Source organism: Engystomops pustulosus, chromosome 5 (assembly GCF_040894005.1).
Source record: "Engystomops pustulosus chromosome 5, aEngPut4.maternal, whole genome shotgun sequence".
NCBI classification, from domain to species: domain Eukaryota; kingdom Metazoa; phylum Chordata; class Amphibia; order Anura; family Leptodactylidae; genus Engystomops; species Engystomops pustulosus.
In genome coordinates this window covers 44,919,456-44,946,157 of record NC_092415.1, presented here as the reverse complement: position 1 = coordinate 44,946,157, position 26,702 = coordinate 44,919,456, and the positions used below count along the sequence as shown (strand labels likewise).

Genomic DNA, 26,702 nt, shown 5'->3' with positions numbered 1-26,702 from the left:
GTCTCAGTAAAGTATCACACAGGCGGCTACGTTATAGACGGATTGCTCCGATTGCTGGGAGGATGGTGCAACGATTCTCCTCATTTCCTATGATAATGTAATAAAACATACAAATACAATTAGAGACAAATCTCATCTTCTCTATTGTGACAATAGTGGGTGGAGATGTATTCATGTGTCACTCTTTAGAGCAGTGCAAAAAAGGACTAGGCAGTTTTCTGCTGTGCCAGATCAATCATTACGTCTGATGGTGGATGATTAATCTGGTGCAGTATAAGACGGGCGAGTAGTACTTTATACCTTTTATTAGTTGCTGCGGCACAATATTGAATTTCCTGGCGCACAGGCTATTTTCTGTGGCCCATTTGCCAGACAAGTCAGAAAACTGCCTAAACATGGTCCAAAAGACTCAATAGATGTGGCACACAGCATTTCAGTTATAAAGGATTCCAGTATTCTGGCTTACACAGATTAGACACAATGGGGAGATGAGTCAATCATCTGAAGTAACTGTGGTAAGTTTATGGGATCCCCCTATATATATTTGATGTATAGAGAAATGCTAAAAACTAAATATAAACAAATCTATCGAGTCCTTCATTAATGAAAGATGAACATTCAAGAGCAAAAAGTTGGTCTGCATTGTCAAGTCAACATTTAATTGGACTCAGTTTCCAGAAATGAAGAACATAAAAAAGATTTAATAATTTAAGAAACACAGTACTCTCTGCAGTGCATGGGTTAAATACAGCCTTACATTCAGTGGTACCGGGACATGGAAAGTCCAGTAACAAATATATTACAACCTGTCCAGATAAAACAGTGTATGCAGACTGGATAGAGATAAAACATGTCATCACGAGAGCGGCAAACAATAAAAAGGTGCATAGCAAACAGATCTGCTCACAACGGACGAACAGCGCGAGAACGGCTTCAGAAAAAATACATTTGCTCAAAGCAAGAAATATTCCCCGTGTAGGTTGGGCAGTAGTTGTAAATGAGCGGATATTTCGTTTGTGCTTCATCTGTGAACTGGTGCTGACTTTTTCTGGCTGCAAAGATACAACAATAACAGGTATTAATAGACAACCGCATGAGTACTGCAGCAGATTTAGTCTTGGTTCACACTTGGGTATAAACAGCTTCACCATAGAAGGTGTGATAGGTGACTCTTCTCTAGTTACACCACAAAAAAAAGGGAAAAAAAAAAAACACAACAGAATTTAGAAAGTCCACCAATGGTCCAATAACTAAATATACATGATAAATAGATCGGAGTAACCTGTATAGAGGTATAGAAGGTCTAGTCCTCAGAACAAGTCAAGGTATTTGCTTGCAAACAAGTATTGAACATTACCCAGAGGAATAACAGAGGACAAGGGATACAAATACAGGTATATACAGAACAAGGGTGGACACCATCCGTGTTTCACCTTGGTTCAACAGGGGTATGCATGTATGTAGACCTGTGTACATTTCCCTGGTCCTCTGTTATTCCTCTGCGTAACATGCAACACTTGTTTGTAAGCAAATACCTTGACTTGTTCTGAGGACTAGACCTTCTATACAGGTTACTGTAATCCATTTATCATGTATATTTAGTTATTGGACCATTGGTGGACTTTCTAAATTCTGCATACAGGCTACTGTGATCTATTAGGCTCCTTGAACACTGTCGTTGTGGGGACGTATATCTCCGGCCACAAACTATGTCCCCATAGACAGCCATGATGACCCAGTAGCAGTACAGTGCCACACAGGGAAAAGATAGAGCATGACCTATCTTCCCCTGTATGTATGGCCGGGTGCCGTGCACCCCTCCACCTCGCTGCCGTATCCTTAGCATACGTCAAGTGTGAAAGTAGCCTTATAGGGGTATTCCAGTGAGAAGCTTCTATTACCCAAAAATGCTAAATTATAGGGGTCTAACTACTTGGCACTAGTTTCAGAAAGTGCCACAGGCTTCACATGGTTAAGGCAAATCCCTGATTTATTAATAATTTTATTCAAAAACTTCCAAACTGCAAGTGTGATCACTTTCAAGATCTGTCTTCCAGTGCACAGACCCCACCAAATGGCATTGCCCATCTACCCGATGGGTAAATGCTTCTGGCTGGAATAGGTCTTAAAGGGGTTCTCCAGAGGTTGAAAAACATGGCTGCTTTAGTCCAAAAACAGCGCCACATCTGAGCGTGGTTTGTGCAGGTATTGCAGCTCAGCTGTAAAGAAATGAATGGAGCTTAGTTGCAATTCCACACTTCACCCCAGGACACTGCTGGATCCACACAGTTCTGCTGGGACAAAGATAGCAATTTGAAATTCAGTAAAACTTTTTTCCCCACATGTCCTATTCGGGTATGAATTCACCCAGTTACCCTATAGGACCCCTTAGTTATGATGTTCTCACCTTCATTAACAAAGAATTCAGCCATGTAAAAAGCCACTTGCACGGCTTCTGCAGTGTGCGAGATGTCTGAGGTTTTTTTCCATTCAAAGGGATTTTTCTCAGGATGCCACTGGACTCCATATATAGGGTAATCGTATGCTGCAAAATACAGTATATAAAACACATTAATACAGTAGGATAAACATGGCCTGGTCCCTTACTTTCTCACCCATTCAGCCATGGGTCTTAGTTTGGCACACTGTGATATGGATGAAGTTTTGGTTGTTCTGTATTATAATGTGGCGTGGTGGCACCTAACAGAGTCGATGGGCACACACTTAATGTAAATTTCCTTTAAAACCACAATCATTTACTCAGGGGCGTCGCTGGGTCAAAAGATCCGGGGCTCGTGCCCCGGATCTTTTGGCCAGTGCCCCGAATCTCCTCGGGTCAGCAGATCAGCTGCCCCGCTGCCCGGGAGATTCCTTCCCTCTCGTTCTCATCACGATCTGTGTCCTCAGATCGTGATGAGAACGAGTGCAGGCGCTGCTTTCCCCTGCAAGGACCTAGCCTCCGGGAGTTCCAGAGACTCAAGGACCTGTGATGATGTCATGATCACATGACCTGCAGGGGAAAGCAGCGCACAGAAAGAGAGAGAGAGAGAGAGAGCTGCATCTGTGAGGTGAGAAACATGATAGGGACTAGGGAAGGGGGAGAACATTGTGGGGCACATTACTTACTGGGGGGCTGTGTGGGCACATTACTGGAGGACTGTGTGAGGGCATTACTTACTGGGGGGACTGTGTGAGGCACATTATTTACTGGGGGGCTGTGTGGGGCACATTACTTACTGGGGGGCTGTGTGAGGCACATTACTTACTGGGGAGCTGTGTGAGGCACATTATTTACTGGGGGACTGTGTGGGGTACATTACTTACTGGGGGCCTGTGTGGGCACATTACATACTGGGGGACTGTGTGAGGCACATTACTTACTGGGGGGCTGTGTGGGCACATTACTTATGGGGGGACTGTGTGAGGCACATTACTTACTGGGGGGCTGTGTGGGCACATTACTTACTGGGGGGCTGTGTGTGGCACATTACTTACTGGGGGGCTGTGTGAGGCACATTATTTACTGGGGAGCTGTGTGAGGCACATTATTTACTGGGGGACTGTGTGTGAGGCACATTATTTACTGGGGGTCTGTGTGAGGCACATTACTTACTGGGGGTCTGTGTGAGGCACATTACTTACTGGGGGACTGTGTGAGGCACATTACTTACTGGGGGGCTGTGTGAGGCACATTATTTACTGGGGGTCTGTGTGAGGCACATTACTTACTGGGGGGCTGTGTGAGGCACATTACTTACTGGGGGGACTGTGTGAGGCACATTATTTCCTGGGGGGACTGTGTGAGGCACATTATTTACTGGGGGGACTGTGTGAGGCACATTATTTACTGGGGGGACTGTGTGAGGCACATTATTTACTGGGGGGACTGTGTGAGGCACATTATTTACTGGGGGGTCTGTGTGAGGCACATTACTTACTGGGGGGGCTGTGTGAGGCACATTATTTCCTGGGGGGCTGTGTGAGGCACATTATTTACTGGGGGTCTGTGTGAGGCACATTACTTACTGGGGGGCTGTGTGTGAGGCATATTACTTACTGGGGGGGCTGTGTGAGGCACATTATTTCCTGGGGGGCTGTGTGAGGCACATTATTTCCTGGGGGGCTGTGTGAGGCACATTACTTACTGGGGGGACTGTGTGAGGCACATTATTTCCTGGGGGGACTGTGTGAGGCACATTATTTACTGGGGGGACTGTGTGAGGCACATTACTTACTGGGGGGGCTGTGTGTGGGCACATTATTTACTGGGGGGCTGTGTGAGGCACATTATTTACTGGGGGTCTGTGTGAGGCACATTACTTACTGGGGGGCTGTGTGAGGCACATTATTTACTGGGGGGCTGTGTGGGGCACATTACTTACTGGGGGGCTGTGTGAGGTACATTATTTACTGGGGGGACTGTGTGAGGCACATTATTTACTGGGGGGACTGTGTGAGGCACATTATTTACTGGGGGGACTGTGTGAGGCACATTATTTACTGGGGGGCTGTGTGAGGCACATTATTTACTGGGGGGCTGTGTGAGGCACATTACTTACTGGGGGGCTGTGTGAGGCACATTATTTCCTGGGGGGCTGTGTGAGGCACATTATTTACTGGGGGTCTGTGTGAGGCACATTACTTACTGGGGGTCTGTGTGAGGCACATTACTTACTGGGGGGGCTGTGTGAGGCACATTATTTCCTAGGGGGCTGTGTGAGGCACATTATTTACTGGGGGTCTGTGTGAGGCACATTACTTACTGGGGGGCTGTGTGTGAGGCACATTACTTACTGGGGGGCTGTGTGAGGCACATTATTTACTGGGGGTCTGTGTGAGGCACATTACTTACTGGGGGGCTGTGTGTGAGGCACATTACTTACTGGGGGGACTGTGTGGGGCACATTACTTACTGGGGGTCTGTGTGAGGCACATTACTTACTGGGGGGACTGTGTGAGGCACATTACTTAGTGGGGGGCTGTGTGTGAGGCACATTACTTAGTGGGGGGCTGTGTGTGAGGCACATTACTTAGTGGGGGCTGTGTGTGAGGCACATTACTTACTGTGGGACTGTGTGAGGCACATTACTTACTGGGGGACTGTGTGAGGCACATTACTTACTGGGGGACTGTGTGAGGCACATTACTTACTGGGGGGACTGTGTGAGGCACATTACTTAGTGGGGGGCTGTGTGTGAGGCACATTACTTACTGGGGGGCTGTGTGTGAGACACATTACTTACTGGGGGGACTGTGTGAGGCACATTACTTAGTGGGGGGCTGTGTGTGAGACACATTACTTACTGGGGGGCTGTGTGTGAGACACATTACTTACTGGGGGGACTGTGTGAGGCACATTATTTACTGGGGGGCTGTGTGAGGCACAGTACTTACTGGGAGACTGTGTGTGAGGCACATTACTTACTGGGGAGACTGTGTGTGAGGCACATTATTTACTGGGGGGGCTTTGTGAGGCACATTACTTACTGGGGGTCTGTGTGAGGCACATTACTTACTGGGGGGCTGTATGAGGCACATTACTTAGTGGGGGGGCTGTGTGTGAGGCACATTACTTACTGGGGAGCTGTGTGAGGACATTACTTAGTGGGGGGCTGTGTGAGGACATTACTTAGTGGGGGGCTGTGTGAGGCACATTATTTCCTGGGGGGCTGTGTGTGGCACATTACTTACTGGGGGGCTGTGTGAGGCACATTATTTACTGGGGGCTGTGTGTGAGGCACATTATTTACTGGGGGGCTGTGTGAGGACATTACTTAGTGGGGGGCTGTGTGAGGCACATTACTTACTGGGGGGCTGTGTGTGAGACACATTACTTACTGGGGGGCTGTGTGAGACACATTACTTACTGGGGGGCTGTGTGAGACACATTACTTACTGGGGGGCTGTGTGAGACACATTACTTACTGGGGGGCTGTGTGAGGACATTACTTAGTGGGGGGCTGTGTGAGGGACATTACTTAGTGGGGGGCTGTGTGAGGCACATTATTTACTGGGGGGCTGTGTGGTCACATTACTTAGTGGGGGGCTGTGTGGGGCACATTACTTAGTGGGGGGCTGTGTGTGAGGCACATTACTTAGTGGGGGGCTGTGTGGGGCACATTACTTACTGGGGGGCTGTGTGGGGCACATTACTTACTGGGGGGCTGTGTGGGGCACATTACTTACTGGGGGGCTGTGTGGGGCACATTACTTACTGGGGGGCTGTGTGGGGCACATTACTTACTGGGGGGCTGTGTGGGGCACATTACTTACTGGGGGGCTGTGTGAGGCACATTACTTACTGGGGGGCTGTGTGAGGACATTACTTATGGGGGGGGCTGTGTGGGGGACATTTCTTGGAGCGTGTTCACACATGGCACTGGGACAGGCCTTGGTTTGATCACATATATTTTCCAGTAATACACAAGTGATGGGTAACACGCACCTGGTTTTGTTTAAATGCAAGACAAAGTGTGAGCGCAGCCTTACAGTATTTGGGGAGATTGTTGGGGGCAGGAGCAGGATAACACTGCCAGGGAACCAAGATGTAGGGACAATGAGGAACATAAGATGTGGTGATGGGGATTTCTCCTTTGTTCTCTGTAGCTGTATATACCAGAAGTAACCTTGTTATTGGCACAACCACATGTGAGGGGGTTATGTACAGGAGGGGGCATTACTGAAAGTGCAATACACATGCATTGGGGCCCGTGCCCCGGATCTTTTACCACCCTAGCAACGCCCCTGCATTTACTCATAGATTGAGGCGCTGGATGTGAGTGTGTTAATCTGTTTATATTTGGTATCCATGGCCTCCTTCCTTCTATAATTTAAAATTATACTAATAAGCCTGACATGCTACGGGGGGTACCGGAGCCCCTCCATGCGGTAGCTTCACAGGCTGTTATACAATGCAAGAAGCACTTGCAGAGTAAGCAAGGGGTGACAGTGTAGCAGCCTGTGAAGTTAAAGCACGAAGAAGCTCGGGCAGCCTTTTTGCCTCACCAGCATAATTTTAAAAGTTGATTTTAGTAGGAAGCAGGCCATGGATAACAAATATAAAACCACTACCAAAGTCACTGTGCCTGGATCTATGAGTAAGTGCCCCTGGTTTATCACGCTTGATTTTGATGGTAGATACATTTAAAAGACAATGTGTGCTCATAATTTTGGGGTGACCTCTACTGGTCAGCAGGTTAGTAGGAAGAAAATACATACCTTCAAATGTGGAGATAAATTCCACAACACCATCAGAGTTGGTAGACAGGACATTGTAGAATTTTCTGAGCTTCTCATTGGCTGTAAAATTCTATAAAAATATAAAAATGTAAAAATAAATGAGCAGAAGAGGAATCAGGTGATATAAAGAATTTGCATGGAAGTGCAGGAACAGAGGTGTCTGGTAAGTTTAAGTCATTTGGACAACCCCTTTAATAAGTAGTTACCTACAATGAGTTCTCCTTGTACATGTTACCTGCATAGAGAGGCTCCAGAAGTGGAAGTTTGCTGTTAAGGGTTTACTGGAAAGGGTTTTGTACAAGGAGTCTGGAATGTTGCGGAATAATTTGCTTTTTAGTACATCTAGAAAATAAAAGCTTAGTGTAAATAACATATTACTCATATAATAAATCATAAGCAATTCTGTCCGGTCATCTAGGATACCCCAAATACAAACTTGGCAGGGCCTCATACCCCTGTAGCACATTAGTCTGGGGGGCTCTAGGAAGAGAGACTTTACAAGTCAGGAAGAAATCTGGGGGCAAACATTTTGGAGGAAGGCAGGCACCGTGTGAGCGGGGGAAGCAAAATTGTCCATTACACGTTGTTCTTACCCCCAAGTAACCAGTATGAATGAAACTAAAGAACATTTTTTCATGTTGCTTTTTACTCTCAAGATCCAAAATTGGTTCATCGAGTCCCTACAAGTCTGGATTACAGACATATGGAGGGCAGGGGTTATTGTTCTACCATCCGTGCAATGTGTGCATGTACAAATGTGATAGCTGACCATGGAAATGTCATGTAACACGCATGCTACTATTCTATTCCAGTCTAAGGATCTGTAGTAAATACCTTAAATTACCAGATTTTACCCCAATAAACTATTCAGGTATGAAATGTCCTTTTGAGTATTATCTCTAATCTGAAATCTCCTTTCAGACAAACACATGCTATACCTGGGCTTGGGCCCGTGTGTAGCATACTGCCGGCTGGAGAAGGGGAGGGGTGGGCGCTTTTCCACAACCCTCCCCTCTCCATATGGAGCTGTGCAGCCAGGCTGTACATTACAGCAGAAGACAGAGCATGGCACCATCCAGTGGATAATTTAAGTGGATGTTGTAGCCCTGTGCTACAATTGGTAGGATATGGGTAGCACACTGGCGCATTAAAACATTTGTCTGAAAGGGACATTACCCATAGAAAAAAAAAAATCTTTAAAGTAATAGAAAAATGACCAGAAAAGGGATAATTTTTGTCCGAGATAAATCAAAGTTTAGAGGCTGCAGGGAAAGGGTCACTTATGCTCATTTACAGTAGTACCAAAGGCCAGGCAGTGGGTGTCATATTAAAGATAAAAATGAAAGAATTATAACATAAGGATTGAGAGCTACAGAACTACGAAATAGAGGGAATTAAAGGCAAAGGCTGAATTGGATCTTTATCTGCATTTCACCTTCTGTGTCTTTAACCACATCATGAGCCTAATGCAGTCTGACAGATCAGATTCTTATTAGTTTATAGAAGTATATAAGACAAGATAGGGGCATCTGAAGTGACAATCCTCCTGCTGCTTCTACAATTCACTCATCTCAGGCAAAATAAGGCTCTTCTCATTTTCACAAGACTTTGGAGGAGATTTAACACGTAAATAGGCAAAATTTCTGAAATTCTAGAAAGGACATTTTATTCCCTACTAGAGGGGGCTGGTAGTTTGGAGGGGTATAAAGTTGGTGACAGGTTCGCTGTAACTGTATTCTGCTTCCTCCCCTAAGTCTCTTATTTGTCATGTATATAACTGCTCCAGTCCAGATAGCCGCTCCTTACTTCACAGGGATTTTTGTTCTGATGATCATTTGGGGCTCATATGTATACACAAGCTTAGACATATAGTGCACACTACACAATATACCTACTTTCAGTGAAGTTTAGAGGCAATGAAATGTCATCCGTTTTGGTCAGCGTTAGTAGCAGTTGTCCACTTGTCAGAACAGTCAGTTGCTCAAATCCTAAACAAGTTCCCCAGATGGGAAAGTAGTCCCCCTTCTTATTCGCCTGAGAGGAAAGGACAATAAAACAGTCTGATTAGGGCGATATATTCACACCTCATTGCTCCATGATCTATGTGGAGCCTCTGATGCTCCACTGTTCTGTAGGAGATCGTCCACCTCATGGTGTACAAGTAAGAGGACCTCTGATAGCTGCTGCTCACACCCTACATGGGTGCATGGAGGGCAGGAACTTATGACCTTTGCTTAATTTTATCTATTCAAAGAGGAAAAGTCTCTCAAGATTTATATTTAACCCTTTAGGGACCAGGCCATTTTTGTTTTTTTATTTTTGCGTTTCCATTTTTCACTCCCAGTCTTGAAAAAAAAATATAAAAAGTAATGGAATATGAAACGCTATGACTAGGAAGTTTAAAAATCCATGTCGGTTACTGGGAAGCTGTAGAAATAATTTCAAATGCGATTACACTGTAGAAAAAATACATTGGCTTTCAGCTTACGCTCTAAATTACCACTTTATTATATTCCTTGGGCCGGTATGATTGTGGGAATAGCAAATGTATATAGGTTTTATTATGTTCTAATAATAAATAAATGGTTTTAAAAAAAATGTACCGTATATACTCGAGTATAAGTCGACCCAAGTATAAGCCGAGGCCCCTAATTTTACCACAAAAACCTGGTAAAACCTATATATTTTTTACTCGAGTATAAGCAGAGTTTGGCTTTTCAGCACATTTTTTTGTGCTGAAAAACTAGGCTTATACTCGAGTATATAAGGTAATCCTTTTGCTCCATTCTGAGGCCAATAACTTTTTCATACTTCAGCGTACGGACCTGTAGAAGGTTTCATTTTTGCAGGATAGGATTCCTTTTTGCTACTATTTTGAGTACTGTATGACCGAATTTACTTGTGTAGCTAAATGGCAAAAAGTGGGGATGCAGTGAGATGTGACATATTCAGGATTTTATTTGTTTATTTTTAAATCAGTTCTAGGGAAATGGGATGATTTGAATTGTATAATATGCAAAGAACCTGACTAGCACAGCCTGAGATTCAAACTCAGATGACTAAAAATTCAACGTGTAATTGGTATTGACATAACAAGTCTATCTCATGGCAACAACCAAATCCAAATTTATCCAAACCTGGTGAAATTGTTTTGCAGAGAACACGTTTTTCCATAGTTCCAAAGTCCAATGGTAGTTTACTATACACAGACCAGAGGTCGCATGAACGCCTCTACAAGCCTGTATGACCACTGTGCCTGCAGGGGGATGCCATGACTTCAAAGGATTTCCGAATCAGAGGCGGTTAGATATGCAGAGAAGATGTGATGTGCATCCTTTGTGTATATGTCTATATATACAGATCACATATAACAGTCATACTATGGGAGGCTACCATAAGATCAATGTACTGTATATACTCGAGTATAAGCCGACCCGAGTATAAGCCGAGACCCCTAATTTTTACACACAAAACTGGGAAAAACGACTGTCTCGAGTATAAACCGAGGGTGGGAAATGCATTGGTCAAACCCTCCCAGTAGTATACAGCCTGCCAGCCCCCAGTAGTATTTAGCAGCCCCTAGTAGTATACAGCCAGCCTGCCCCCACAGCCCTTAAAAAAATAAACTTAAATACTCACCCTCCGAAGTCAGCGCGGCTGGGTAATTTTTTTTTTTTTGTAATAGACTTGTGTATAAACCGAGGGGACGTTTTTCAGCACATTTTTTGTGCTGTAAAACTTGGCTTATACACGAGTATATACGGTAATATCTGATCTGTATATAATACCAGCAGGGAACAATTGTTATTAATTTATGAAAAAAAAGGCTTCGGCAGCTTTGCTGGAGGGCATTTAAAAATGGTTAACATCCGCAATTGGTGCCAGCACGGACTCTGGGCATTACTGGTGAGAAAATACCTACGTTGTATGGAGATGCCTCACCATACTCACTATGACATAATAGTACACAAACTTTGGGAAGGGGGTAAGCACAGAAAACAGGGGCTGTAATGATTTTCTTGCATATGTATATATATCATCTAGTAACGATATATACGCCTAGGACTGGTTTAATTGTAATACTCAAATTTCATCCTCCTCCTAAAAAACGGTAAGAGGGGTATTCTAGAAAAAGGTTTGTACAATCTCTTACACAGACACACCCAATGTATGGCAATCCACACTTTCCTATAAAATATACATACATTTCTTCCATTGGATGTTATTAAAAAAATTTACCTGTTTGAAGCAGATGGCGGACCCTTTAAGAGGCGGCATTTTGCCACCGGTAGCACGGACTTGCCTATGGCTAGCAAATACATACTGCCTGAAGAAATTAAATTGGCACCTTTAAGCATGTTCAGCCATGTTGTGAGGATAATATCTATATGGAACATGCTCTATTATAATGTAAGTAACTGTGGTATTTTTAGGAGTGCCTTGTGGAGTTGTGCTGCATGGAGCTGAAGATGTTTCATATAAACCATGGCTGGGAGAAATTGTAAAGAAGCAGATTGTCAAATGTAAGGTATTTACATTTCACCAATGTCTGTGTCTAATGACTAGTGTTTGAGGTAGTGAGGTGAGGTGTGGGGGGAGGGTCAGTATTATTAAGTTTCACCTCAGGCAGCAAAAGGCTAGAACCAGCCCTGTAAATGTCACCATATTTTCCATTAAAAACTAGAAAATGCCCTTGGATACAACCACCCCCATACCCTGAAAACAGTGGCCAGGAGACGGATATTGAGGTGTATGACCACTGGGATTCAGCGTTCATCTCTACAGGACGGCTATGGGATATCCAGTAACTCTCTTCCATTTCATTTGCAAAACCAATTTTTCTGTGTGCAATCACTTCAGCAGGAGTGGTGGTATCCAAGGACAACAATCATGTTTCTAAGGGACAACATGGCTACATTTATGGGAAATTACCTTCACACCGGGACATTTTCTTAAATAACATGCAATTGAAGAAATGTATATGGCAGATAACTTAAAGGTCAATGCCCAGATGAGAATGCCCCTTTAAGTTCACATCTAAGTCAGATGCTATAATCTCAGATGTAGATTCTAGAAATCACAGACACAATACCTATAGGAACAGCAGGACTTTTTTCTGTCTGGTACTTCAAAGGAAGCCACATTATTATAATCTCCCAAAACAGAGCAGAACAATGGAAGCCCCAGAACCGCATACATGGCCCAACACAATTTATGTAGCAAATACATTAGTAACAACATATTAATGGTTAGATTTACCTCTAGAGCCAGATCATAGAATATTTTGGCCACTTTTGCATATCCAGAGTGTTGAAGGTCAACACCACCTCCAGGAAGAAGAAATCTACAAAATAATAAAAAAATTATTATATTACCGTATATATTTATACACACACGTTAAAATTCACTATTAAGATCAGTACTTAGCCACAGGAAAGGGGATAATAAGTTGATCAGGGGGGGGTTCCACTGATGGGGCTCCCACTGATCACAAGACCCGACACTCCACCCACAGGATCTCCGTTCTGGTGATTGGTGGGATTCCCAGGAGTTGGACCCCCACTAATAAGCTTCTTATCCAATGAGTCCTGCATACCCGATACATTTTTTTGGACCAGGTCAGTCAAGAATCTACTACATGGACATGTGACTGCTGTGTTAGGTGGCATCACAAGGATGAGCCGTTATTTCCAGATCTCTCAGTATCTGTACCAAGTACAAGGGGAGCAAACTACAGTAATATATTACACCCTACTACTCAAAAGATCACATTGTGTTTTCCAAGAAAACTCATTTTTATTTTTCAACTGAGTTGCTAAATGATTAAAAAAAAATATAATCCAGACAAGGTTTTTTTTTTTCATTTGAAATAATTTTTTCCTTCAAACTTTGCTTTCACCAGATAATTCTTCCTTTTGCTGTAATTCCAGCATTGCAGACCTTTGGCCTCTAGCTGTTAATTTGCTGAGGTAATTTCACCCCCCGCTTCCAGAAGCCCCTCCCACAAGTTGGATTGGCTTGATGGGCACTTTTTGCGTACCATACGGGCAAGCAGCTCCTACAACAGCTCAATGGGGTGAAATCTGGTGACTGGGCGGCCCCTCCATTACAGATAGGGAAGAAGCAGCAGCTGGTATCTAAATAGATCATGGTCATAATTTGGAGTTGTGCTTTGGGTCATTGTCCTGCTGTAGGATGAAAGTGGCTCCAATTAAGCGCTGTATGGCATGGCGTTGCAAAATGGAGTGATAGACTTCCTTAATCAAAATCCCTTTGACCTTGTACATATTTTCTCCTTTACCAGCACCAAAGCGACCCCAGACCATCACATGACCTCCACCATGGTGACGGATGGCGTCAGACATCTTCCAGCATCTTTTCAGTTGTTCTCCAGTGTGATCCATACACCTCAAACTTATATTCGTCTGTCTGTAACACTTTCAATGTGTGTTTTGTTTTGCCCATATTAATCTTTTCCTATTGTTAGCCAGTCTCAGATATGGCTTTTTCTTAGATACTCTTCCCTGAAGGCTGCATCCTGGAGTCACCTCTTCACTGTAGAGGTTGAGACTGGCGTTTGGCGGGTGCTAGTTAATGTAGTTGCCAGTTGAGGACCTGTGAGGAGTCATTTTCTCGAACTAGACTCTACTGTACTTGTCTTGTTGCTTAGTTGCACAGCGGGGCCTCCCACTTCTCTTTCTACTCTGCTTTGAGGCTGTTTGTGCGCTCTTATGAAGGCAGTAGTACACACCGTTGTAGGAAATCTCCAGATTCTTGGCAAATTGTCACATGGAATGGCCTTCATTTCTAAGAACAAGAGTAGACTTTCGAGTTTTACTTGAAAGTTTTTTTCTTTCTGGCCATTGTGAGAGTTTCATAGAACAAAAAAAAAAAAGAAAATGTAATGCTACAGATTCTCAACCAGCTTAAAGGAAACCTACTACCATGGATCTACCTATGAAGGTAGATATGATGCCAGGTTCGTTTAATGTATAGTAATATAGCCTTTTTAGGGGTAATCCTTTGGTTGCTACTCCACGCTCCAGTAGCCTCTTTTATAATTTTTAATGCCCCTAATATGCAAATTGACTAAAGATTTGGGCAACTAAAGGAAAAAGGGCTATACATTAGAGGAACCTGCCACCAGATCTACCTTAATAGGTGGATCTATGGTAGTAGGTTTCCTTTAAAGGAATGCAAGTTTTAGTTCTCTAATCAGCCACACTGTTTTCTCCTGTGCTAGCATATTTGAACAAGGGTTTTCTAAACATCCATTAGCCTTCTTACAGAGTTCGTGAACACAAGGTACCATTAAACCAATGAAGTAGTGGTTGTTGGAAATTGGCCTATATATACCTATGCATTAAAAAAAACAGACGTTTGCAGCTATTTACAATGTACAGGCAGTCCCCGGGTTACATACAAGATAGGGTCTGGAGGTTTGTTCTTAAGTTGAATTTGTATGTAAGTCGAAACTGTATATTTTATAATGGAAGTTCTAGACAATTTTTTTTCTTTTGCCCCAGTGACAATTGGAGTTTCAAAATTTTTGGTGTAATTGGAGCAAGGATTATCAATAAAGCTTCATTACAGACACCTTACAGCTGATCATTGCAGTCTGGGACTATAGTAAAGCATCCAGAGAGCTTCACCAGAGGTCACAGTGGGCAGAGGGGTCCGTCTGTAACTATGGGTTGTCTGTAAGTCGGGTGTCCTTAAGTAGGGGACCGCCTGTATAGAGCGCATTTCTAAAATAGATTCAATTTTATAAAGAATGATGACCATGCAGGGATTAGTATTGAGGCAGAAAAGGCACATGGGCAACTTATGTAAAAGAGTGGCCAACCCCTTTAAGGAACTTTAGGGGATCAATAAAGTATCGTACTTTAGTAAAACTGTATTATTTATACAGATTATATTTAAACAAGAATTATTTTAAAGCATGAATTTAACCATATGAAATCACAGTATCAGGCCGATTGGGAGAATTTTGTATGCACCCAACTGTACCATTTCACAAAACGTCCTGGATTACACATACCCATTAATAACATTGAAGATCTTCTTATACTCTTCTTCAGGAAGATTGATCCTGAAAATATGAAATACACCATTGTTATATTCTGGTTACACTGTTTCCACCTAGACATAATTTTACCATTATTATTGATCTCTCTCAGTATCTATCTCTTATTACACTGCATGACAGCACTAGAAATCATTAATTGTTGAGCAAAAATCACTGAAAATTTCACCAAATTTACACAAGTCTCAACACAAATAAATTGGCTAAAAGTCACTGAAAACATATACAATGTGAGACAGAAGCAAGATACTCCATTACTTATAAATGTATGTCTTCTTGCCTACTCTAAAATTATCATATTCGGAGCTTTGAAAGGACACCTGTCATCAGGTCTGTGTCACTAGTCCTGTCACCTCTACCTGTTGGAGCAGCTCACAAGGATCCCATCACAGCCTTTATCTAGTTATTTCATACATTATTCATTGTAAAATCATAATTTCTTTATTATGTAAATGAGGCTGGTCACATGGTCAGAGGCAGTGATGTCTAATGACTCATTGGACATTTCTTAGGTCATTTGCATACAGCTTTAGGACCTCATTGCTTAGGTTTACAGGCATGCAGAGGGACAATGAAGGGATAGAGGCAATGCTCTCTAATGGCAGTTTATATTTATATATATTTAGATAAGGGGGGGGGGGGTTATTTTGCCTAACGGGTTCTCTTTAAATGGGCTGTCCAGGAGGATTCTAACTTTTCGGAATCCCTGCAATTAATCTAAATTAAAAAGAGAATCGTTCATCAGTTTTGACCTTACAAAGTTGTAGACAGTGTTAGATATTGGAGATCTGTGTTAACCTGTGTCTTTTTAGTAGCAGCAGGACAGTGAAAAAAAATCTGTTTATATTCACAGGTTGAGGCTGTAGCTGGTGCGCTGGTGTGTGAGATCTCGTCATTGTACTGCTGCACAGCTCTGTTTGAATCCTAAAACAGTTAAGAGGAAGGGGCTGTACATCAGTACAGTGAAGAGATCTCACACACCAGCAAGCCAGATAAATGCATTTTTCACAGTCCTGCTGCTACTAACATCACACAAACTCACGTTTACACAGATCTCCAGGATGAATACCTTACAATATTTGCAACTTTGTATGGTGGAAACAGCTGACAGCTTCCCTTTAAAAACAAAAATACTCACCCTCCAGGCGCCACCTCTCCATCAGTCCTCCCAATCACAGTTTACACGCATAAGATATGTAACCACTACAGACAGTGTGCATGTTCTTGTTTATTACAGGTCATAGTAATCATAGTTCCATGATTAATAAAACCAGGATTTCTCAGGAAGCATGGCCATGCACACAGGCTCGTACTAGGGCGGCACGGTGGCTGAGTGAGTAGCACTTCTGCCTTGCAGCACTGGGGTCCTGGGTTCGAATCCCACCCAGGTCAACATCTGCAAAGAGTTTGTATGTTCTCTCAGTGTTTGCGTGGGTTTCCTCCGGGTACTCCGGTTTCCTCCCACACTTCAAAACATACTGTTAGGTTGTTTAGATTGTGAGCCCCATGGGGACAGGGACCAATTTGATATGCTTGTGCAGCGCTGCGTAATCTGTGTGCGCTATATAAATAAAGAATTATTATTATTATTATTATTACTACGCTCTCTACAGTTAGACTTTATAGTTTGTGGGATCAAGACAGTCTCCCTTTAAAACCGTAATTGTGGTCCTTGCTGTGATGAACATGCAGCGTTCAGTGGTGTCAGGATTACCTTATAGGGATCACTCTTGCTCCAGCTGACTCCAGCGTCTTCACATAGGAAGCAGCGATGTAGGAATGGCCTAAGTGTACCAGTTCGTCAAAGTGGGTCTCCTGTTCTAGAAGGCCTACCAGCGCAAAGAGAAACTGAATCAGGACATGAAAGATACACAGGAACTCTACAGGTGGCTACAGAATAATAAATATGTCTCAGACTCTCCCGAATCTTGCTGCACTCGACTTCCTCCCGATACTACAGGAAATGCCAGGTGAGGCTGCTCTGCCATTTATTGCTTGGAACGTTGTCCCGCCTCATTCAGGAGCAGTCCTTTTCTACCGTTTCCTGTCGTGTCGGGAGACATCCAGGAAGTTGCGTAGAGCGGGAACAGGAGACTTTAGATCTCATTTTATTTTACTAGAAACTCATTCAACATCAATCCACCATTACACATCATTCAGCAATTACTTGACTTGTTATGCAGTGTAAAAAAACACTGAAAGATTTTTTTAAATTTAAAATTATATAATGTTTCTGCCATGGAGGCCACACACAGAGAAGCCACTTTGATTGTACTGGAGGTGAACTCACAGCCAAAAAAAAAAAAATCATGAATTCTAAATACAAATAAAAGGACATCTACCACATGGGTGCAGTGCTTTTAAACCAAGTACACTTACATGCTGGGGTGGTCCTCCTGAAACAAAATCTGTTATTTTTGCTTCTAATGGCGTTGTTTTAGAAAAATAAAATATCTTAAAATTATGCAAATGAGCCCCCCAGGGGTCCTGAATACATCACAGAAGCATTTGTCTGGCTCTATCGTCTGCTAATTTTACATACCTGCATTCAGCGTTTCTTCCCTCCTCTTCCCTCCCAATCCCGAAAGCTGAATTGAGGTGTGAATAATAAGACGACGGAGCCAGAAGAGTTTCCTGTGACATAGCCGGGAGCCCTTGAGGGTCTTTTGAATAATTTTAAAATATGGTTTTCTCAAAAACTAAGCCATTAAAGCAAAAAGAATGGATCCCGTTTCAGGGCACCAGCAGGTAAGTGTGCTTGGCTAAGTAGCACTGCATCCATGTGGTAGATTTCCTTTAACATGGTAGCTGGCTGCCCCAACAAAATATTATAATTAAACTCAACTTCTCGTTAGTCTGTTTATATGGGTGTGCTTTTTTGGGGTTTTCAGATTGATTTATCTTTGAGGTTGATAAATCAGGACACTTCTGCAACCCCTTTCTGATCAGGACTGGATTTTATTTGCAACATTTTGACTATGATCAGGCGCAACACTGAAAAATTCTTGTGTGGCTAACTTTGCAAGGAGTGTTAAAAAAAAAAAAAAGGTCTCAAATATGAAAAAAACTTAACTGCAACCACCATTCTACATTTTCTGTCTCAATAAAATACTACATTTTATTGTAAAAAATAAAGATGTATATAATGTATAAACTGTAGAAGATTATCTCTGTCGCCTGTATTTCACAGACTGAACACTGTGTGGGATACAGAACTTCTAGCAGCCGCTGTGAGCCCAGGCCTCGACTCAAAGTATGGCCGAACTGTGGGTCCTTTACCGCAGAGGTCCCCAACCTTTTTTGCACCAGGGACCGGCTTTAAGCTAGACCAGTTTTCCATGGCCCGGTAGGGGCGGGGCTTTGGTCATATGGGGTGGGGTTATGGAGGGGTGGAGCTTATAATATAAGATATCAGGGAGTGTCCGGACCAGATCCATCATATTGGTTTGGTGTAAAAATAAAGCAATGCAAAATGCATACAGCGTATCGCCATGTAGTATAAAATGCATGCAGCGTATCGCCATGTAGTATAAAATGCATACAGCGTATCACCATGTAGTATAAAATGCATGCAGAATACCGCCATGTAGTATAAAATGCATACAGAATACCACCATGTAGTATAAAATGCATACAGCATACCGCCATGTAGTATAAAATGCATACAGAATACCGCCATGTAGTATAAAATGCATACAGCATACCGCCATGTAGTATAAAATGCATACAGAATACCGCCATGTAGTATAAAATGCATACAGAATACCGCCATGTAGTATAAAATGCATACAGAATACCGCCATGTAGTATAAAATGCACACAGCGTGCCACCAAGTAGTATAAAATAGATACAACGTACCGCCAAGTAGTATAAAATGCATACCGAGTACTGCCATGTAGTACAAAATAGAAGCCCTGATAAATATCACAAATGCTGCATATACATACAGCATATATACACATAAACAAACAGTAGATACAGCATATACACATATACACATATATACACACATATATACACACACACACACATATTACATATATTTACACATATATACACATATTACACATATATACACATATTACACATATATTTGCAAAGATAAAGTAACCTTACCTCTCTGCAGCGGTGGTGGCGCGGTGAGGTAGCCGGGAGCGGGTAGGTCTTGAGAGCCGGAAGGCTAGGGAGCCTGGAGCTTAAGCGTTGGCAGGGGGAGCCGGGAGCCGAGAGCCTGGAGGGGGGGTGGGACGTTAGCGGAGCCGGGTTGAGACGGGAGTGGAAGGGGAGCCGGGAGCAGAGAGCCGTAAGCTGGTAGGTCAAGAGCCGAGAACTGGGAGCGGGGTGGCAGAGGGAGCAGAGAGCGGAGAGCGGAGGGAGTGGTAGGGTAGCTTGAGCAGGGGCAGGGAGCCGAGAGAGGGGGGGGGCGTTAGCAGAGACAGGTTGAGCCGGGAGCGGAGAGCCGGGAACCGGAGGGAGCGGAGAGCCGGGAACCGGAGGGAGCGGAGAGCCGGGAACCGGAGGGAGCGGAGAGCCGGGAACCGGAGGGAGCGGAGAGCCGGGAACCGGAGGGAGCGGAGAGCCGGGAACCGGAGGGAGCGGAGAGCCGGGAACCGGAGGGAGCGGAGAGCCGGGAGCAGGGAGGATGTTAGCGGAGGGAGCGGGAAAGGAGCCTGGAGCTTGAGCGGGGGCAGGGGGAGCAGGGAGCCGAGAGCCTGGAGGGGGGGAGCTCGGTGCCGGCAGGGTCTGGGGGCCGTTGTAAGGTGCCGGCGGCGTCGGGGGGTGGGCGCAAGGTGTTGGCAGCGTCGCGGAGCAAGGTGCCGGACACAGGGCTGCAACGTGGTCCCGTCCGGTGCGGGAGCTCAGTGCTGGCCGGTGCCGCCCCTGCGCGGACCGGCTGGTGAACTCCAACGGCCCGGTCCTGGTCCGCGGACCGGCGGTTGGGGACCTCTGCTTTACCGGACTGAACCTAGAACTGCTGATCTGAACTGAACATAGGGACCAGACAATGGATTCTAGGTTCAATCTGGTAAATCCCATAAACGTACAAAAATGCCAGGGAAAAAAAAACTCACTTGTGGGCAAAAGGTTTCAAAGGGCTTTTCCAGCAATCCCATAAAAAATAGGTTTTAGAGATATGAGTCTAAAACTACACGTGCACCAATAAAATTAAAATAACTGAAACGAGTATAAAGATATTTCCAATCAGCGGATATATCACACAGCACTTTGATAAGTAGATTAGGCGAGGATTCGTTATGCTGGATGTGGATTTATCCGTATATCCTGGAAATGATTGTCATGAATGATAGCACTTGTGTATATACTGATCATATGACACACAATTGTTCCCGCAAAACAATAGACAATCCTAGCCTGCACCCATCCACTTAACAGGACATACAGAAGAAACTGGTCTGTCTGGATAGGTTTTTCAGATCTTTCAGTCTTCCACCAGGATGAAGTACTGTACACCAAGCACACTGACATACTGGTGTGTGTCCTCTCTGGCAGGATCTGCTCTTGTTTTATCTTTTCATGGCCCGGTTTTAAAAAAAGGCTTTAAAAATTATGCAAATGAGCCAGAGGGACTCTGGGCTCAATTAACAGCTATGAAGCTCCTCAGGCTCATTTTCATAATTTTTAAAGCCTTTTTTTTTGTACAGTTTTTTTTCGGACTATAAGGCACATCGGATTATAAGGCGCACCATCAATAAATGCCTGCTAAAACGTCTAGGTTCATATATAAGGCGCACCTGATTGTAAGGATGAATGACAAGCAAGTGGCAGACCTGTGCACAGTTCAAGACAGCTGTTGTCTGCAAGTACGGTTCACATATAAGGGGCACTGGACTATATGGTAGTCTGAAAAAATATGGTAAGTACAAGGGCATAAGAAGCTAAAAGAGGAGCAAGTCCTGCCACAGGGGGTACACACCAGTATGTCAGTGTACTTGGTTTACAATCCTTCATCCTGGTGGTAGATGTATTTAAAAAAAAACTGAGGAAAGTCATCCATGACAAGAAATTTTCTTAACCCCTTCCCACCAATGACTACTTCCTATTAGTGGTACTATTATGTTGGTTTGCGGCAAGGGGTTAAAAGGTGTTGTTTGAAGGCTGTTTGGTACCTCCAAAATTCCAGATCCTCTCCTGACCATGGACAGCGTGTGGTATTGCAACCAAGATCCATTCATTTCACGGTCAGGTGTACTTTCTTTTGGAAGAAAGTACTCATGTTTTTCATCTACTTTAATGATGGAGACTCTATATTATTAATGCTGGGGGAGGCTATCCCTGACAAAGACACTCTTATAAGATGTCAATTGCCTTTTAGTACAGATGGACACATTGAAACTAAGGAGATTCTACATGAAATGATTATGTAACTAGATCCTGGACCGCTCTGTACCAGTAGAGGCCACAATGACAATTGCAATATTATCAGGTACATTATCAAAGGGGTTGCACTAGGTTTGACTGTGAAAGTAACAATCTGATTGGTGGAGGTTTGAATGCTGGGACCCCAACTCTCATTCTCAACGATATATGAAGTGGTAGTAGAGTCCTGCCGTCTGCATATTAACATGAAGTTAGTGCCGAAAATTTCACGAGCATATCAACGGCAAATCTCTGCCACCGTTATAACAATGAGATGGCAGATTCCCACAATACCCTAGGTTAAGAGTGATAACAAAATTATATTTTAATAAAACCTGAGCAACAGTTTAACCCAGGGATGGGCAATTTTCCCCATGGGGTCACATGGAAAATTGGAATGGTTTCAGAGGGCCAGACCAATATTAACTTAGCTCTACCCAATACCTATCTACTGTATTCAGTATATACCCTATCCCAATCCCCAGGATAGGACCCAACTTGCAGATAAGTGGGCGTCTCAGCTCCATGGAGATAGACAGGGGAACTGGCCATACGTAACCGGCTGCTCCGCTCATTGTGGACAGCGATGAGGGGTCCAACGGGTGTACATCAGACCCCCCCCATTTGGTGACCTGTGGGGGGTCTCATCACGGAGACCCCCACCAACCAGCAAGTTAATCAATACATTGATTCAATGAACATATGGAAGACTTAATTGCATCATTATTTAATGATGTGGAGGTGGGCCGGTCAAAGGTAGTCAGAGGGGTGGATCTTAGACGCGGGCTGTTCAATCTGATGGTTTACCTCTCCCATTTCCTTAAATGACTGTGTAAGGAATATTCAGGATAATTATTTTTATTATTCCCCTGCTCTCAGGTAACAAATTATTGCCGGTAGACCCCTCGGATCAACACCCAGCCTATTAATCTAAGGTAATGCTAGATAAGAGCCGTACGTCAGACAGGACGGAGCTGTTTACACACATGAATAACGTCCAGCCTTACAATTCTCAGCACCGGAGCGATGTGTGTGCCAAGGCCTATAACTCATGGAAAGATAAACACGTCCCTGGAGAGCCAACACACAACTACAGCAAGTGATTAACGGGACAATGTAACATACTCCGTCACGGTGTACTGGTGAGAACCACACCGATACTGGAAAACCTGGGAACTCAGACTATTCTGCATGTACCTGCTGGACCTACTCTTACGGTCTCTCCTAGAAATCCTGCCCGGATTTACTCCATAACAACAAGTGGAGCACCAGGAGCCCCCATTCTCCCTGTCGCTAGGAGTCTTAGTGGTTGGGATAAGCAATGGGAAACCTAGATTTGTTAAAAGGTCCAAAAGTGTTATCTGTTTTTGTTGTGAGATATGTTAAAATGTCAAAAAGAAAAACCTGTTTTTGCTGCTCAGCAACCAATCCCAGCTTTCTCTTACAATGAAATGAAAGCTGTACTCCGTTTGGTTTCCGGGCAACCAAGACGATTTTGGTTTAGGGCAAGTTTTGTGGGTCTTCCCCTCAGCTTCAGGCTACATACACGTGACCGTGGTTTTTGTTGTTTGCAATACACAATTTTAATTGATGTCACACAGACACCTTCGTGGCATTGGACCCACGCATATGAATGCGATTGTCACCGATCCGTGTGGAGGCTGTACAAAACTCAGAACAGGTCCTATACCTGCCCGTGTTTGAGGCTCAAGCCTTCCCATATAAGCCTATGAGAATCTGAAAAATACAGATTCCCCACGGGGACATTTGTGTGCCATTGGTATTTGTGGACGAGTAGAGAACACAATCATGTGACATCAAGTTTTTATAAAATGATGAAATCACAGATAAATCTGCTCTGTGACGTGTCCTTATGATCACGTTGCAGATCCTCGTCAACAACATAGTCACTGATAATGAGTCCTGAAATAGTAATATCCTTCCTCATGAAACCGGTTTGACTCGTTCCACCTTCATGAGTTAAGTGTTTTGTCCTGGTTGAGGGGAAGTTTTCTCTAAACCTTCTGACGCTATCATTTACTACCAAATATACACAAAATTTTGTGTTAATGTATACGTTTTGTAAACGCAATGTTGAAAGCAATGTAATCAGGCAAATCTCGTCTCAGGTGTTGCGATGCGTTGGAAAATGCATGTGTAAACCCCACGTGTGAACACACCCTCAAACAGCTGAGGGGCAGCAAACTGAATACCACCCCACACAATGTACATGACTAGATCACCTACCGCCTGCCATGGTTTCCACTCTGTTCTCAGAATCATATTGGTCCTCTTAATTTAAAGGGAACCTGTCAGCAGTAGTTGGCCTAACAAACCACCAAGCAGATGAACAGCTTCCAGATTACGTTTGTTTCATGGCCCAGTGTGGTGGCATCGTCCAGAAAAATCAACTTTGAAATAAGATGTTAATTGGTAATAAAGTTTTTAATAGATGGCCCTGCGTCCACAGACATCAGTAACAGGGTGTCCTGAAGTCTTGGTATATGATGTTAATCACAGGGGAAATTTGGGACAGGTAGAGTTTGACTTCAGTGCTTAATTCTCCACCTCTATGACTTTATACATCTCAATATAGAGTTGCTTTTCTATATGATGCCACCACACTGGTCCAAGAAAGAAACATGATCTGGAAGGGGTTAATGCACTTACCTTATACTGGTAGTGGTTTATAAGGTCATTCCTGCTGATGGGTTCCCCTGCAGTGCTCTTTAGGAGCCCAGGAGAAGCATCCAGATGTTATTTGGATGCAGTTTGCTCCCTTTACCACGGGGCCGTCAAATACCTAACAAGCACAAAAGGGTCTGATCCTAATGATTTCAACAAACCTTTCAGATAAATTCGACACTTTGAGAGATTTTTTTGTAATATATCCGGGAGCATGAATGTTGTGCGCTATTCATGGATTCATCGTCTAGCACACTGCCCCATGGATTTCTATGGCCATATACACACAGTTGCAGTTTCTATGGCCCTGTATGCAAGCCGACTGCCCCAGCCTCAAACCTCAGAGGAGGTCCTATTTATGTGCATAGTTGTGACTGGATCTATTCTATGGTCGTCAATACTTAAGGGGCATCTACCTCCAGGATATATGATTGTATGCAAATGAGCCTGTGGGGCTCAAGGCTCCATTAACACCTATGGAGCCTGGAGCTCCTAAGGCTCATTTGCATACAATCATATATCCTGGTGTTCGATGCCCTTTAAGCAGGCCCATGGGTCCATTGATTGTTGCCCAATATAATGCAATATTGGCCCCAGGTAGGTCAAATCCTGCCAGGACTTCTTGAAGAGTCTGGAGTCATCTCCTATGCACAATTATTGGCTCCTCTCGCTGTATAAGTGTATAGTCACAAAGCCACAAGTCACTGTGTGTGATGATCACTGGGTCCCTGGTGGCCACTACTTACAGTCCCCTCTAAGAAATTACAGTAAAAATACCCACATTTTTGTTTCTGACCTAGTCTATGCCTGAATGAGTAGTAGACGCTCGGAACCATTGTCCAGCAGAAGTCGCAAGAGAATGAACAGTAACTAAATGTAAATGAACACATATTTGTGATACATACATATTCAAGATAACATGCAAAAAACACCTGGAAATATACACGACAAAAACAAGAAGGAAATAATGTAAAGGATGACTTATATAAAAGCTGAGTAATACAGCTTCTAATTGTAATGAGCAATAAAGATAATGACAGGCGTGATGATGATGATGATGATGATGGATCACGTTACCTGTGAGTTTACAATTATAATTTTCCAAAGAAATCTTTAAAGGGACATTCCCATTACAGCAAATTAATGTTATTGTTTGTGTTATAAAAAGCGAAACAATTTTCCAATATACTTTCTGTATCAATTCCTCACGGTTTTCTAGATCTCTGCTTGCTGTCATTCTATAGAAAGCTTCTATGTTAACTTCCAGTGGATAGAAATCTGACCGTGGTCACACAGGTGCACGGCTCGTTATATCATAGATAGTAATCAGAGCTGTGTGATATAACGAGCAGTGCACCTGTGTCACCATGGTCAGATTTTTTTGTCCCCTGGAAGTAAACATAGAAGCTTTCTATAGTAGGACAGCATGCAGAGATCTAGACAACCATAATGAAGTATATTGGAAAATTGAATAACTTTTTATAGTACAAACAATAACATTGATTTGCTGTAATGGGAATACTCCTTTTAAGGAGTGAGATGTAAGTGGTTACTACAGGCAGAGCGTTCACTTTGTAATACTATAGACCACCCTCTTAGGGTTAGGGTTACTAGTAAATATCTTTGCGTTACATTTTCCCTTAAATATGATACTTTCTCCAGCTGAGTAGATACAGTAACATATAATACAATACAGAATAACATATAAAGTACATATTGACAAGCAGCTCATTTCTTTTACTACTACTATGTGTTATTCTAAGATCTTTGGCTGTGCCTAGTGTATTAGGGTCAATGTCACCCTGTGGACATAGTGTAAGACCCCCATGTCACCCCTGGTAGCCATAGCCATATACACAGTACAGCCAGGACATGCCATATGTCTAGCCAGGATCCCCAGCAATGTGTCGTGCAGGCTACATACTGTATGTCATATACTCTGGAGAACTATACAGCCCAGCAAACCCTCTCCCTTGCCCCTCTCACCTATGACCGGCATGTTGTTGATGGGGTTCCGGGGGTTGTGCAGTGAGGACCCCCATGTCCTGGTGCTGAGCAGCAGCACACCCGCCAGCAGCAGCCCCGCAGCTGTGCCCATGATGGCAGTAGTGCACCTGAGGAGCCGCTGCCTCCTAATAAACCGCGGCCTACAGGGGAGGGGGCAGTGTGTAGGCCGGCACAGCGCGGCCAGGCTGCGGTATCCCCTGCTCCTCCTCCCCGAGTCACCGCCTGAACGCCCGCATTGCATCAGCGCTCCAGTCCCTGTCAGGGAGAGGAACGAGCACTTCCTCCTTGTCAGGGTCACGCAGGATT

General features: G+C 43.7%; 1 protein-coding gene across 1 annotated transcript; it reads right to left on the bottom strand.

The window, feature by feature from the left end:
• Window positions 1–636: 636 nt before the first annotated feature.
• GGH (gamma-glutamyl hydrolase) lies at window positions 637–26,702 on the bottom strand. The gene is made up of 9 exons (XM_072151831.1): window positions 26,376–26,702; window positions 17,040–17,154; window positions 15,281–15,331; window positions 12,499–12,583; window positions 9,135–9,273; window positions 7,475–7,581; window positions 7,219–7,309; window positions 2,408–2,545; window positions 637–1,052 (listed from the first exon to the last, which is right to left on the bottom strand). Exons 1-9 carry the CDS (start codon window positions 26,635–26,637, stop codon window positions 934–936), a joined length of 1,107 nt encoding a protein of 368 aa, XP_072007932.1. The 5' UTR covers window positions 26,638–26,702; the 3' UTR covers window positions 637–933.